Raw genomic sequence first — 14,262 nt, 5'->3', positions numbered from 1 at the left:
ACGTTGCGTAAGAAATCTTTGAGCAACTCACATACAACGGTTGGACCAAAATACGCGAACACAGCGAGAAATGCATGCTTGAACATAAATTAAGATGCTAGCGGAGCTTTCAGGCTGCGCTTGTGAATCTGACCACGAACGGCTTCTGTGTAATGTCTTCAATACGTTGCAAGCTTCAGTTGTGGTCAGAACAGTGTTCTTTGTAGCTGTGAGTGCATTATGTCGGAGCAAAGAGTATTACTTTGTGGACAGATCGTTGATACAAATATGGTGGGTGCTTCTGTAACCAAGGGAACCAAATTGTTTGGCGTTTCAAGAGACACTTAATCGAATATTTGTACAGCGTAAAAGAAAAGCGAAAAACGTCATCCGTTAAATCACAACGCGGACGAAAGTGTGTGTTAAATGATTGTGACAGACGGTCATTGAAGAGGATAGTGACGAAAAGTAAGAGGACAACAACTGTACGCGTCACTGCAGAACCTAATGTCACATTCGGGAACCCAGCCTGCACCAAAAGAACGAGAAGGGAGGAGCTCCGTAAGCATGAAATTGCTGGGCGAGCTGGGATCCCAAAACAGATCATCAGTGAGGCAAATGTCAGTAACGGGAAACATGGCGCCGAGGCTATAAAACCTGAACTATGGAGCAATGGAAGGAAGTCATTTGGTCGGATGAGTTTTGTTTCGCACTGTTTCCAATATGTGGCCGAGTTTACGTGTGGTGTACGCCTTCATAAGCCTACGATGCGGGTGCTTGCTGCCAAGAGTGAAACATGGCTCCGGTTCGGTGATAATTTGGACAGCCATACCGTGGTATTCTATGGGCCGCGTGCTTACACTACGAGATCGCAGTACTGCCACGGATTACGTGACCATTTTGGCAGATCAGGCACATCCCATGGTACAATATTTCTTTCCCAATCGTGAAGCTGCTTTCTAGGACGACAGGGCCCCTGTTCACACAGCTCGCATAGTCCAGAACTGGTTTTCTGAGCATGCGGATGAATTGTCTGGTCTCCCCTGGCCACTACAGACAACAGACCTCAATATTATTGAGGCTTTATCGTCTACTTTGGAGAGAAGGGTGCGTGATCGCTATCCACATTTACCTCTACCATCGTTACCTAGACTTGCGCCGGCCGGAGTGGCCGAGCGGTTCTAGGCGCTACAGTCTGGAACCGAGCGACCGCTACGGTCGCAGGTTCGAATCCTGCCTCGGACATGGATGTGTGTGATATCCTTAGGTTAGTTAGGTTTAATTAGTTCTAAGTTCTAGGCGACTGATGACCTCAGAAGTTAAGTCGCATAGTGCTCAGAGCCATTTGAACCAACCTAGACTTGCCACCGTTATGAAGAAAGAATGGCATAATATACCCTTTAAAACCATACAGGACTTGTATTTATTTATTCCAGGGGGACTGTAAGCTGTTTTGAATGCCAATAATTTTCCTACACCGCAATAGGCATACTAATGTGTTGCGTTTTTAGTGCCTTCATATTTTTGTCCACACCTCTATCTGGGAACCTATTATGTACGCTCGGACCTTCTTTAACTGTCTGCTGTTGGATCATGTCTCAAATGATTTCCGGAAATTTAGGAATATGGAATCTTCCTGTTGCCTTTCTCCATGGTTCGCAGGATATCGTGCGAGAATCGGATATACGCATATTATAGAGTGTGCTTTCTATTCAGTCGCTTGGGGACATGGCGTTGGGCGACAGTTTCGAGATAAATACAAGTTAAGTAAGGCGCCAATGTCGAAGAGTGCACTCTGTAAATTGGAACTGGCATTCCATCTGCGTCTCGCCACCCTTTCAGTCGCTTCTCTACGCCAGGGATGCCAGACTCCTCGATACGGGAGCCTGTGCGACAGTCGAACGATGCCGATTCTGTACGATCCTCTTGCGTGAATAATAATTTTAAACGTTGAATTTAAAATTCCACCTTCCCATTTGCTGATTCTACAGCAACACCAGACTGGTCAACGAGGGCGTGAATACAAGTGTTTCTCCCGCTTAGAGATTTTACGCAAGTTAAGAATCTTCTCGGCTTCTTGGCAAGAACTTCCGCTGACTTATGTCGGTGGAAGACGTTATTTGCGTCACGCATTCATCAACCAATATACACATTCGGCAAGCATTTATAAGGTTATTAAGAAACGTAATAGGCAGATCCTTTGGAGTCAACAGTCTCCCAGCTCTGTCAAAATCTAATGCTGACACCTGCGCAGTTCGACCATTGTGGCCGCCTTCTCTGTTCCGCAACGAAATGATAATATGAAATCACATGCCACGTCATAACAAATACTACATCTACGAACTACTGAAGAGCATGGCAGGGAGTATTTCCAATAGTGCTTCTTATCAGAACTTTTCCCATACCATTTGAATATGTACTGTGGAAAGAATGAGAACGGAAACGCCAAGGTGCAAGATGCACTCAGTCAAATTTTCTCTTGACGATCTCTAAGAAAGTAACACAGTAACTTTTTGTATTTTCGTACATTCGTCAGTTAAATATGGATCCTGAAACCTTGCAAGTGAACTTTAGCGGGAGATTTGGTATCTAATTTCAAGCACCTTTTAGGTTAGGATTCTTCAGACCATCGTTCGAAAATTCTATCAGTATTGTCTGTCAGCTTGGGACTCCTACCACGTTGTATTAATGAAGATAGGAAAGATCCTAAACAGTTCAGCACGACTGTCATGGGTTTGAATAGCCACTATGGGAGTATCACGAAAACGTGCAATGAATTACAGTGGAAGCTGTTACAAGAAAGTGTTGTGTATCGCAGAAAGCCTTACAGTACTATATGACTGCACATTCGAAAACTAGTTTCTCCAGCAAATTTGTACCTTAATTAACAAGACACTAATATTTAATATATTCCAGTGCATATGGTGAGGTATCATCAGGATCTTAAGAATTACCATCCATTAACAATGAGTATAATCTGTCCAGGCCTCAAAAATATGGTAAGTGTATCGAATCATACATAGGCCACGGACAGAGGTGAAGGGCTCATACTGAGAGATGTGGGAGAGGGAAAACAGCGCGGTCGCGCATGGGGGCAAGGGGGGGGGGGGGGGAGGCAGCGCGGGCGCGCATCGGGGGGCTAGGGCGAAGACAGCGCGGGCGCGCATCGGGGGGCTAGGGCGAAGACAGCGCGGGCGCGCATCGGGGGGCTAGGGGGAAGACAGCGCGGGCGCGCATCGGGGGGATAGGGGGAAGACAGCGCGGGCGCGCATCGGGGGGCTAGGGGGAAGACAGCGCGGGCGCGCATCGGGGGGCTAGGGGGAAGACAGCGCGGGCGCGCATCGGGGGGGGCAGGGGGAAGAAAGCGCGGGCGCGCATCGGGGGGGGGGGGGCAGGGGGAAGAAAGCGGGGGCGCGCATCGGGGGAGGCAGGGGGAAGACGGCGGGGGCGCCCATGAGGGGGGGCAGGGGAAGACGGCGCGGGCGCCCATGGGGGGGGCAGGGGGAAGACAGCGCGGGCGCCCATGGGGGCGGCAGGGGGAAGACAGCGCGGGCGCCCATGGGGGCGGCAGGGGGAAGACAGCGCGGGCGCCCATGGGGGGGGCAGGGGGAAGACAGCGCGGGCGCCCATGGGGGGGGGCAGGGGGAAGACAGCGCAGGCGCCCATGGGGGGGGGCAGGGGGAAGACAGCGCAGGCGCCCATGGGGGGGGCAGGGGGAAGACAGCGCAGGCACCCATGGGGGGGGCAGGGGGAAGACAGCGCAGGCGCCCATGGGGGGGCAGGGGGAAGACAGCGCAGGCGCCCATGGGGGGGGGGGCAGGGGGAAGACAGCGCACGCGCCCATGGGGGGGGGGCAGGGGGAAGACAGCGCAGGCGCCCATGGGGGGGGCAGGGGGAAGACAGCGCAGGCGCCCATGGGGGGGGGGCAGGGGGAAGACAGCGCAGGCGCCCATGGGGGGGGGGCAGGGGGAAGACAGCGCAGGCGCCCATGGGGGGGGGCAGGGGGAAGACAGCGCAGGCGCCCATGGGGGGGGGGCAGGGGGAAGACAGCGCAGGCGCCCATGGGGGGGGGGCAGGGGGAAAACAGCGCAGGCGCCCATGGGGGGGGGGCAGGGGGAAGACAGCGCAGGCGCCCATGGGGGGGGGCAGGGGGAAGACAGCGCAGGCGCCCATGGGGGGGGGGCAGGGGGAAGACAGCGCGGGCGCCCATGGGGGGGGCAGGGGGAAGACAGCGCGGGCGCCCATGGGGGCGGCAGGGGGAAGACAGCGCGGGCGCCCATGGGGGGGGCAGGGGGAAGACAGCGCAGGCGCCCATGGGGGGGGCAGGGGGAAGACAGCGCAGGCGCCCATGGGGGGGGCAGGGGGAAGACAGCGCAGGCGCCCATGGGGGGGGCAGGGGGAAGACAGCGCAGGCACCCATGGGGGGGGCAGGGGGAAGACAGCGCAGGCGCCCATGGGGGGGGCAGGGGGAAGACAGCGCAGGCGCCCATGGGGGGGGCAGGGGGAAGACAGCGCACGCGCCCATGGGGGGGGGGCAGGGGGAAGACAGCGCAGGCGCCCATGGGGGGGGCAGGGGGAAGACAGCGCAGGCGCCCATGGGGGGGGGCAGGGGGAAGACAGCGCAGGCGCCCATGGGGGGGGGCAGGGGGAAGACAGCGCAGGCGCCCATGGGGGGGGGGCAGGGGGAAGACAGCGCAGGCGCCCATGGGGGGGGGCAGGGGGAAGACAGCGCAGGCGCCCATGGGGGGGGGGCAGGGGGAAAACAGCGCAGGCGCCCATGGGGGGGGGGCAGGGGGAAGACAGCGCAGGCGCCCATGGGGGGGGCAGGGGGAAGACAGCGCAGGCGCCCATGGGGGGGGCAGGGGGAAGACAGCGCAGGCGCCCATGGGGGGGGCAGGGGGAAGACAGCGCAGGCGCCCATGGGGGGGGCAGGGGGAAGACAGCGCAGGCGCCCATGGGGGGGGCAGGGGGAAGACAGCGCAGGCGCCCATGGGGGGGGGCAGGGGGAAGACAGCGCAGGCGCCCATGGGGGGGGCAGGGGGAAGACAGCGCAGGCGCCCATGGGGGGGGCAGGGGGAAGACAGCGCAGGCGCCCATGGGGGGGCAGGGGGAAGACAGCGCAGGCGCCCATGGGGGGGCAGGGGGAAGACAGCGCAGGCGCCCATGGGGGGGCAGGGGGAAGACAGCGCAGGCGCCCATGGGGGGGGCAGGGGGAAGACAGCGCAGGCGCCCATGGGGGGCAGGGGGAAGACAGCGCAGGCGCCCATGGGGGGGCAGGGGGAAGACAGCGCAGGCGCCCATGGGGGGGCAGGGGGAAGACAGCGCAGGCGCCCATGGGGGGGCAGGGGGAAGACAGCGCAGGCGCCCATGGGGGGGCAGGGGGAAGACAGCGCAGGCGCCCATGGGGGGGCAGGGGGAAGACAGCGCAGGCGCCCATGGGGGGGGCAGGGGGAAGACAGCGCAGGCGCCCATGGGGGGGGGGCAGGGGGAAGACAGCGCAGGCGCCCATGGGGGGGGGGGGCAGGGGGAAGACAGCGCAGGCGCCCATGGGGGGGGGGCAGGGGGAAGACAGCGCAGGCGCCCATGGGGGGGCAGGGGGAAGACAGCGCAGGCGCCCATGGGGGGGCAGGGGGAAGACAGCGCAGGCGCCCATGGGGGGGCAGGGGGAAGACAGCGCAGGCGCCCATGGGGGGGCAGGGGGAAGACAGCGCAGGCGCCCATGGGGGGCAGGGGGAAGACAGCGCAGGCGCCCATGGGGGGCAGGGGGAAGACAGCGCAGGCACCCATGGGGGGCAGGGGGAAGACAGCGCAGGCGCCCATGGGGGGCAGGGGGAAGACAGTGCAGGCGCCCATGGGGGGCAGGGGGAAGACAGCGCAGGCGCCCATGGGGGGTAGGGGGAAGACAGTTTAGGCATATGGGGGTAGGGGGAAGATAGTGCAGGGGTTGAGGTGGGAAGTGGGGAGAGGCTGGCACAGGTCATGCATGGGTGGGGGGGGGGAAGTGGCCCAGATCCTGCACGGGCCGTGGGGGGGTCGGACGGCCCAGATCCTGCACGGGCCGTGGGGGGGTCGTACGGCCCAGATCCTGCACGGGTGGTGGGGGGGTCGGACGGCCCAGATCCTGCACGGGCGGTGGGGGGGTCGGACGGCCCAGATCCTGCACGGGCGGTGGGGGGGTCGGACGGCCCAGATCCTGCACGGGCGGTGGGGGGGTCGGACGGCCCAGATCCTGCACGGGCCGTGGGGGCGTGGATGGCCCAGATCCTCTGCATTGGGCGGTTGGAGAGGGGCGGCCCAGTGACCCTTACAGGAGGGGGGATGGGGGTGCGGCCAGATCCCGCTAGGGTGGGGGGAGACAGGGCACATGTTGAGGGGGGGGGGCTTTGCAGTGTGCACATGGGTGGATGGTGAGAGCACGCATGGGTGGGAGGAGAGGGCAGAGGGAGGGTAATTTGTTTACAGACAAGGGAGAGGTAAAAGAGATGAATAAAATGCATGTTTGACAATCATTTGCTTTTATTTTAAACTCAAATATCGGATAATTTCATTCACCTTACAGATTCGGGTTAAAACAGTTTAAGCCACATCACATATGTCATTAAAATATTGACCTGGTTTCATGTGGGGAGCATGTCGTGAATTCCAGTATACAACACAGGACCTCTAGAGGCAAATACACTAATAACAAGCAGAAACAAAGCAGTACTGAAGAGAAGATCAGAAGTGTAATTATTCAATACTTCTGATTTCTTCAGTACTGCTCTGTATACACCTGTTAATAGTACGTTTGCCTAGAGAGGTCCAGGACAGATGTGATGTTGTGCTTAAACTGTTTTAACCCTAATCCGTGAAGATGGTCTGTGACTGACCAGTCGATATTTGGGTTTAAATTAAACGCAGCTACTGGTCAGGCATCCATTTTATAAGTTACTTGATGGCTGTTGACAGTCATCATGCAAAAATATGTAAAAAGAGATGCTATTGGTGTAATTAGAATGATTGGCAGAGGACGTATAGAACGAGAAAAATTAATGAGTTAGTACTTCATTGATCTGTAGAAGGCCTTTGGGTGTGGAAATCTGATTAGATGATGGAAATTCTAAAATCAAAGAAGGCCATCTGGAAAGAATCGGGACGAAAGAGTTCACACACAGGGCAGAAAGCAACTATGAAAATGAAAAATTCTATGACATATTGGTTTGGAAACAGGAGAGGAGTAAGAGATAATTTTTGCTTTTCATCAACTGTGTTCACCATACATATCGAAGAACTGATAATAAAGACGTTAGAAACAGATTAGCAAAGAGTAAGCATAGGAGGCCAAAAGACGAACTGCATCCGGTTTACTGATTGCATGATACTGCTTGGAAGTGAAACCGTATGTTCTTGTGACATTGAGATTTTAACGATTGCAGGAGTACAGAATGAAAAATCAACCCAAGGAAACTAAGGTGACTTGAGTGCACGACAAAGAACTGAAAACAACAGGACAAAATGAACAGGATACATAGTTCAGGCGTTTGGAGAACATGCTGACTAATAACGGGATGAGTGAAGAAGGTATAACATCAAGAACTGCAATCGAAAAGAAAGCTTTCCAGAAAAAAAGGGACGCTTATTATGTAGAAAAATAGTGTTGCAACTAAGGAAAGGTTGGTTACATGCTTCGTGTGGAGTGCTCTTCTGTACTGCAGCGTAAACTGGACGTTTAAGAAGGGAAGGCGACGATACGAAAGCATTCGAAGTGTGGATTTGGAGGACGTAACTGATAGAGGGAGAAGAAACTATGTTATACCAGGTTAAGAAAAGGAAGGAAAACTGTGTGGAACACATACTGCGAGAAAAATGACGTCGAACAACAGCCATTGGAGGTACAACAGGAGAACAGAATGAAATTTGAATGAAAGAATAAAAATACCGGTTTAGTGAAAGGAGAAGTGTACCAGGCGAGGAATTAGTTGATCTGGAACAGGATCAGATGGACTCAGCAATTGTGTCAGAAAACTGTAAACAGATAAATAACCTGTTGATGATGATCAGCCTTGAATATCATAGCAGAAGGGAGAGTAGGAGGAGAATGAGACGGATACAGTTTGAATCCTCGCCGATACACCTTACTATGGTTCGCGGGGCACAAATTTTTGTTTTGGTTTTAGGGCGCAAAACTGCTATGGTCATTAGCGCCCGGTCCGTGACTTAGGAAACGGTAAAAAACGAAAATGGAAACCAGCAGCAATGGGAACGAAACTCAAAAAATTGGAGAAACTAAAAGCAGAAGGATGGCTTAAAAATCCACTACAGAAAGGGGTTGGTTGTCCCCAAACAAAGCTTCAAATGACTGACGTCATTTCACTGGCACTAATAAACTCGAGAACGCGATCGGCCGAGCGCGTGTCATCTGCTAAAATTGACGATATATCACGCGACAGCTGTAGACGGGCGCGTAACGGAGTAAAATAGGGGCACTCAATTAAAAGGTGTCTTACCGTCAACAGCTGAGAGCAGTGGGGACAGAGTGGGGCAGGATCGCCGCTTAAAAGATGTCGATGGCTAAAAAGACAGTGCCCTATCCGGAGTCTAGTTAAAATTACCTCCTCCCGACGACGCGTTCGGGAGGAAGAGATCCAAGCACAAGGAAGAGCTTTCACGTCCCGCAATTTATTATCGGGAAGTGTCGACCAATGTGCGTGCCATAAAAAACCAACACGACGACATAAAACGCTCCGTAGATCGGCGAAGGGAATCGATTGAATAGCTGGCCGAAGAAGAGAGACAGCAGCCTTGGCTTCTATATCGGCCGCCTCATTTCCACAGATACCAACGTGTCCCGGGAGCCAGAGGAACGCCACCGAGACGCCCCCCCAGGTGGAGCAAGCGCAGACAGTCCTGAATCCGGTGGACCAGAGGGTGCACAGGGTAAAGAGCTTGGAGACTGAGAAGAGAGCTGAGAGAATCCGAGCGGATAACGTACTGTATCCGCTGATGGCGGCGGATGTAGTGGACAGCCTGGAGAACAGCGTAAAGCTCCGCAGTATAAACCGAACACTGGTCGGGAAGACGAAATCGATTTGGGGTGTCGCCAACAATATAGGCACTCCCTACACCTAACGATGTTTTCGAGCCATCAGCGTAAATAAATGTGGCTTCCTTCATTTGTGCACATAGAGCAGCAAATGCCCGACGATAAACAAGTGAAGGGGTACCATCCTTGGGAAACTGACTAAGATCACGGAGCAGGCAGGTCCGGGGACGGAGCCAAGGCGGTGCTGTACCCCAAGTTGTCAAGAAGGTTTTATGAAAGCGGAAGGAAAGGGAATGGAGCAGTTGACGGAAGCGGACTCCCTGTGGTAGTAGAGAGGAAGGGCGGCCAGCATACCCTACATCCAAGGAGGCGTCGAAAAAAATGTCATGGGCTGGATTAGCAGGCATGGAAGACAGATGGCTAGCATAACGACTCAGAAGGACTGCTCGCCGATTGGACAGCGGAGGTTCAGCAGTCTCAGCATAAAGGCTTTCCACAGGGCTGGTGTAAAAAGCTCCAGACACTAAACGTAATCCACGGTGGTGGATAGAGTCGAGACGCCGAAGAATAGACGGCCGAGCAGAGGAGTAGACTATGCTTCCATAGACCAATTTCGAGCGCACTAAGGCGCGATAGAGGCGGAGAAGGACCACTCGGTCCGCTCCCAGGAGATACCATTCAGGACACGGAGGGTGTTGAGGGATCGCAGACAGCGAGCCGAAAGATAGGAAACGTGGGAGGACCAGCACAGTTTTCTGTCAAACATAAGACCCAAGAATTTAGCGACGTCCGAAAACGGAAGGTTGACAGGTCCTAGATGTAAGGAGGGTGAAAGAAACTCCGTACAACGCCAAAAATTAACACAAATGGTCTTACTGGGAGAAAAGCGGAAGCCTGTTTCGATGCTCCAAGAGTGGAGGCGATCGAGACGTCCTTGAAGACGTCGTTCAAGAAGGCTGGTCCGTTGAGAGCTGTAGTAGATCGCAAAATCGTCCACAAAGAGGGAGCCCGAGACATCATCACGAAGGAGACAATCCATAATTGGATTGATGGCAATGGCAAACATACAACACTTAGCACGGAGCCCTGGGGTACCCCGTTGTCTTGGGAGAAAGTACGGGAGAGAGTAGTGTTCACCCGCACCCTAAATGTGCGCTCTGCCATAAAGTCACGAAGAAAAAGGGGCAGCCGACCTCGAAAGCCCCAAGAGAACAGTGTGCGGAGGACGCCTGTGACTCCTACAGGTATCCTATGCTCTCTCCAGATCAAAAAATATTGCTACTGTTTGGCGTTTTCGGAGAAAATTGTTCATGATATAAGAAGAGAGAGCAACAAGATGGTCAACTGCAGAACGATGCTTTCGGAAACCACATTGGGCAGGTGTTAGAAGACTGCGGGACTCCAGCCACCAAGCTAAACGCAATTCACCATACGCTCCAAAATCTTACATACACTACTCGTGAGAGAAATAGGGCAATAGCTAGAGGGGAGATGCTTGTCCTTTCCAGGTTTCGGAACAGGAACGACGATAGCTTCCCGCCATCGTCGGGGAAAAGTACTGTTGGTCCAAATTCGATTATAAAGGCGAAGGAGGTAACGCAGACTATGGGTTGATAAATGCAGCAACATTTGGATGTGGATACCATCCGGTCCTGGGGCGGAGGAGCGAGAAGAAGAGAATGTATGTTGGAGTTCCAGCATGGAGAAAACAGTATTATGGCTTTCGCGATTTCGAGAGAAGAAAGAAAGAGGTTGCACTTCCGCTGCACGTTTCTTCGGGAAAAACGCTGGCGGGTAATTTGAAGAGTTCGAAATCCCAGCAAAGTGTTGACCCAATGAGTTAGAAATTGCGACGGGGTCCACTAACGTATCACGCGCGACAGTGAGCCCAGAGACCGGGGAGAAACTAGGCGCACCTGATAACCGTCGAATCCGTCTCCAAACTTCTGAGGAGGGAGTGAAGGTGTTAACTGAGCTAATAAAGATTTTCCAGCTTGCCTTCTTGCTATCGCGGATGACGCGACGGCATCGCGCACGGAACTGCTTATAGCGGATACGGTTGGCCGAAGTAGGATGGTGGCGGAAAACGCGAAGAGCACGTCGCCGCTCACGTATTGCGTCACGGCATGCCTCGTTCCACCAAGGAACTGGGGGGCGCCGGGGCACTTCGGAAGTGCGTGGTATTGAACGTTCCGCAGCTGTAAAAATAACGTCTGTAATATGAATGACCTCATCGTCGACGCTGGGAAAGTGACGGTCATCGAATGTCGCTAGAGACGAAAAAAGTGTCCAATCGGCTTGGGTAAACTTCCAGTGTCGCGGGCGCATATACGGCAGTTGTGGCTGCAATCGAAGGACACATGGAAAGTGGTCACTCGAATGTGTATCATCAAGGGCAAACCATTCGAAGTGCCGAGCTAGCGGAACAGTACCGACCGAAAGGTCCAAATGAGAGAAAGTTGTCGTGGAGGCAGACAAAAATGTAGGGACCCCAGTGTTGAGGCAAACTAGATCCGCTTGGTGGAAGACGTCTAGCAATAGTGAGCCACGTGGACAAGGATGTGGAGATCCCCAAAGCGGGTGGTGGTCATTGAAGGCCCCAACCAGCAAATAGGGTGGGGGGGGGGGGTGGAAGTTGACCAAGAAGATGAAGGAGATCAGCTCGTGCCATTGGTGTGGACGATAGAATGTATACAGTACAAAGAGAAAAGGTATATCCAGAAAGGGAAAGACGGACAGCGACAGCTTGGAAGGAAGTGTTTAAGGGGATTGGATGATAATGGAGAGTTTCATGGAGAAGAATCATGAGTCCTCCATGTGCTGGAGTGCCTTCAACAGAGGGGGAGATCAAATCGGACAGACTGAAAATGGGGGAGAACAAAGCGGTCATGGGGACGCAGCTTTGTTTCCTGAAGACAGAAGATGACCGGCGAGTAGGATCGTAAGAGGATCGACAATTCATCCCGATTGGCTCGAATGCCGCGGATATTCCAGTGGATAATGGACATAGGGTGAACAGAAAATGGAGGAATGTGACCAAGGTTGCCGTCAACTCAACGACTGCTCAGAGCTTGCGACCGACAGCATGGAGTGGCATTCAGCCGAAGGCAGAAGATCCTGATCCATACGTTGTTCAGGAGCAGCTCCTGCCACCGGCGATCGGCCGCCAGCAGTGCGCCTCGGCGACACAGAAGACGGCTGAGGGCGATTTCCGCCAGGTGGTGCTGTAGATGAGACACGCCTTGGCGTAGAAGGAGATGAACTGGGTTTCTTATTATCCTTCTTGGAAACATGATGTTTAGATGAAGGAGGAGCCGATGGTTGTGAAGTTGGGGTAGATAAAAAATCTTCACGAGTATGCTCTTTTTTCGAAGTCTTGGTGTCTGACTTTTGGGTTCGAGATTTAGCAGAAACAGACGAAGGGTGAGCCATAGAGTGGGCAGGCGAAAGTGGTGATGTTGAACGGGCGATCTTTGCGCTGGCCGATCTGACGACCATGGCACTAAAGGTGAGGTCGCAAGTCTGCGTGGCCATCTCCTTTGTTGGCCGAGGAGAAGCAAGGACAGTGCTGTATTTTCCTATCTGAGGCACGGTGGGCTTTCGACTGGCGAATAATTTTCGAGCAGCAAAGGTCGACACCTTTTCCTTCACTCTGATTTCCTGAATGAGCTTTTCGTCTTTAAAAATGGGGCAATCTCGAGTGTAGCAGCGTGGTCACCCATACAGTTGATGCAACGAGGGGATGGAGGTGTACAAGCACTCTCATGGGCATCCTTGCCACACGTAACACATTTGGCCGGATTGGAACAGGCCTGGCTGGTGTGATTGAACCGCTGACACCGATAGCAACGCGTAGGGGCGAACGGAAATTATCTCATAGCCTGCTTTGATTTTCGATGGGAGTTGAACTTTGTCAAATGTCAAGAAGACAGTACGTGTTGGAACCAAGTCCTTGTCAACCCTTTTCATGACTCGATGAACAGCCGTTACGCCCTGATCAGACAGGTAGTTTTGAATATCCTCGTCGGACAATCCGCCGAGGGAGCGTGTATAAACCACCCCACATGATGAATTTAAAGTGCGGTGCGTTTCCACCCGGACAGGGAAGGTGTGGAGCAGTGAAGTACGCAGCAATTTTTGTGCCTTGAGGGCACTGTGTGTTTCTAACAACAAGGTGCCATTCCGTAATCTGGAACAAGACTTTACAGGACCTGCAATTGCGTCGACACCTTTCTGAATAATGAAAGGGTTGACCGTGGAGAAGTCATGACCTTCGTCAGACCGAGAAACAACAAGGAACTGTGGCAACGATGGAAGAACTGTCTGTGGCTGAGACTCAGTGAACTTACGCTTGTGAGCAGACATAGTGGAAGATGAGGAAACCATTGCGGAAGAATCCCCCATGATTACCGGCGTCTCCGATGGTGCGATCCTCCCGCCTTAGGTGATTATTCACACCTCAGGTCACACCTCCCGACAAACGGACGGAGGGACCAATCGGCACTTTCGGAAGGTATCAGCTCTGGTAATCACCCCTCCCCGGGCCTGGCCGTTACCAGGGGGTACGTACGTGTCCTACCTGTCTACCCGGGGCGGGGAATTACGCGTTACCCCGTCACCGGCTACGCACGAAAATGCGTGGGTCGGCCTTCAGACACGCACAGGGAGGAAGAAAGAGAAAGGGAAAAACAAAGAAAGAGAAAGAGAAAGGAAAGAGGAGAGGAGAGGTATCAAACGCCGCAGTGGAGAAAAGGGTAAAGAAAAGAGGTAGGAGAAAGACAAAGGAAGGATGAAGACATACAAGCAGAGAAGGCGAAGAATGCGTTACATTTACGGGCGTGCGTCTCCGGACGTAGGCACAAACCATACTCCCAGAGGGGGAGAAAAGGAAGGAAAGAGCCAGAGGTAGGGGGGGGGGGCGAAGATGGGGGATAGGGAAGGATGCGGAAAAGGAAGGTATGCAGCCCGCAAAGGAAGGAGGGCCACATTAGCTCGGGGTCTCGTGCTCGCTATGAACGTATCCACAAAAAGAGTTGTGGACCCCATGGGGGGAGTACAAATGTATATGCAGATAAGAATAACACACTATGCTCGAATGCTGGCAGCAGACCGGAACGTTCGACGTTACACGTTTCTCGCCATGTAACACTCTAAATGAATGAATAACCCAAAATTTCTGTTCAATCATAGGCCCATTTCCCGACGTTCCAGACGCCCTCTCATTTTATAAACTGGTGAGGTGTAAAACAGAGCACCGTTTT

The 14,262-nt window shown here is 54.0% G+C and overlaps 1 protein-coding gene across 1 annotated transcript; it reads right to left on the bottom strand.

Annotated features, from left to right (window-relative positions):
• Window positions 1–3,118: 3,118 nt before the first annotated feature.
• On the bottom strand, window positions 3,119–3,574 carry LOC126249206 (late cornified envelope-like proline-rich protein 1). The gene has a single exon (XM_049950860.1). It carries the CDS (start codon window positions 3,572–3,574, stop codon window positions 3,119–3,121), a length of 456 nt encoding a protein of 151 aa, XP_049806817.1.
• Window positions 3,575–14,262: the final 10,688 nt, after the last annotated feature.

Source organism: Schistocerca nitens, chromosome 3 (genome assembly GCF_023898315.1).
Source record: "Schistocerca nitens isolate TAMUIC-IGC-003100 chromosome 3, iqSchNite1.1, whole genome shotgun sequence".
NCBI lineage: Eukaryota > Metazoa > Arthropoda > Insecta > Orthoptera > Acrididae > Schistocerca > Schistocerca nitens.
The sequence above is the reverse complement of the archived record's forward strand: the minus strand, read 5'-3'. Positions and strand labels throughout refer to the sequence as shown.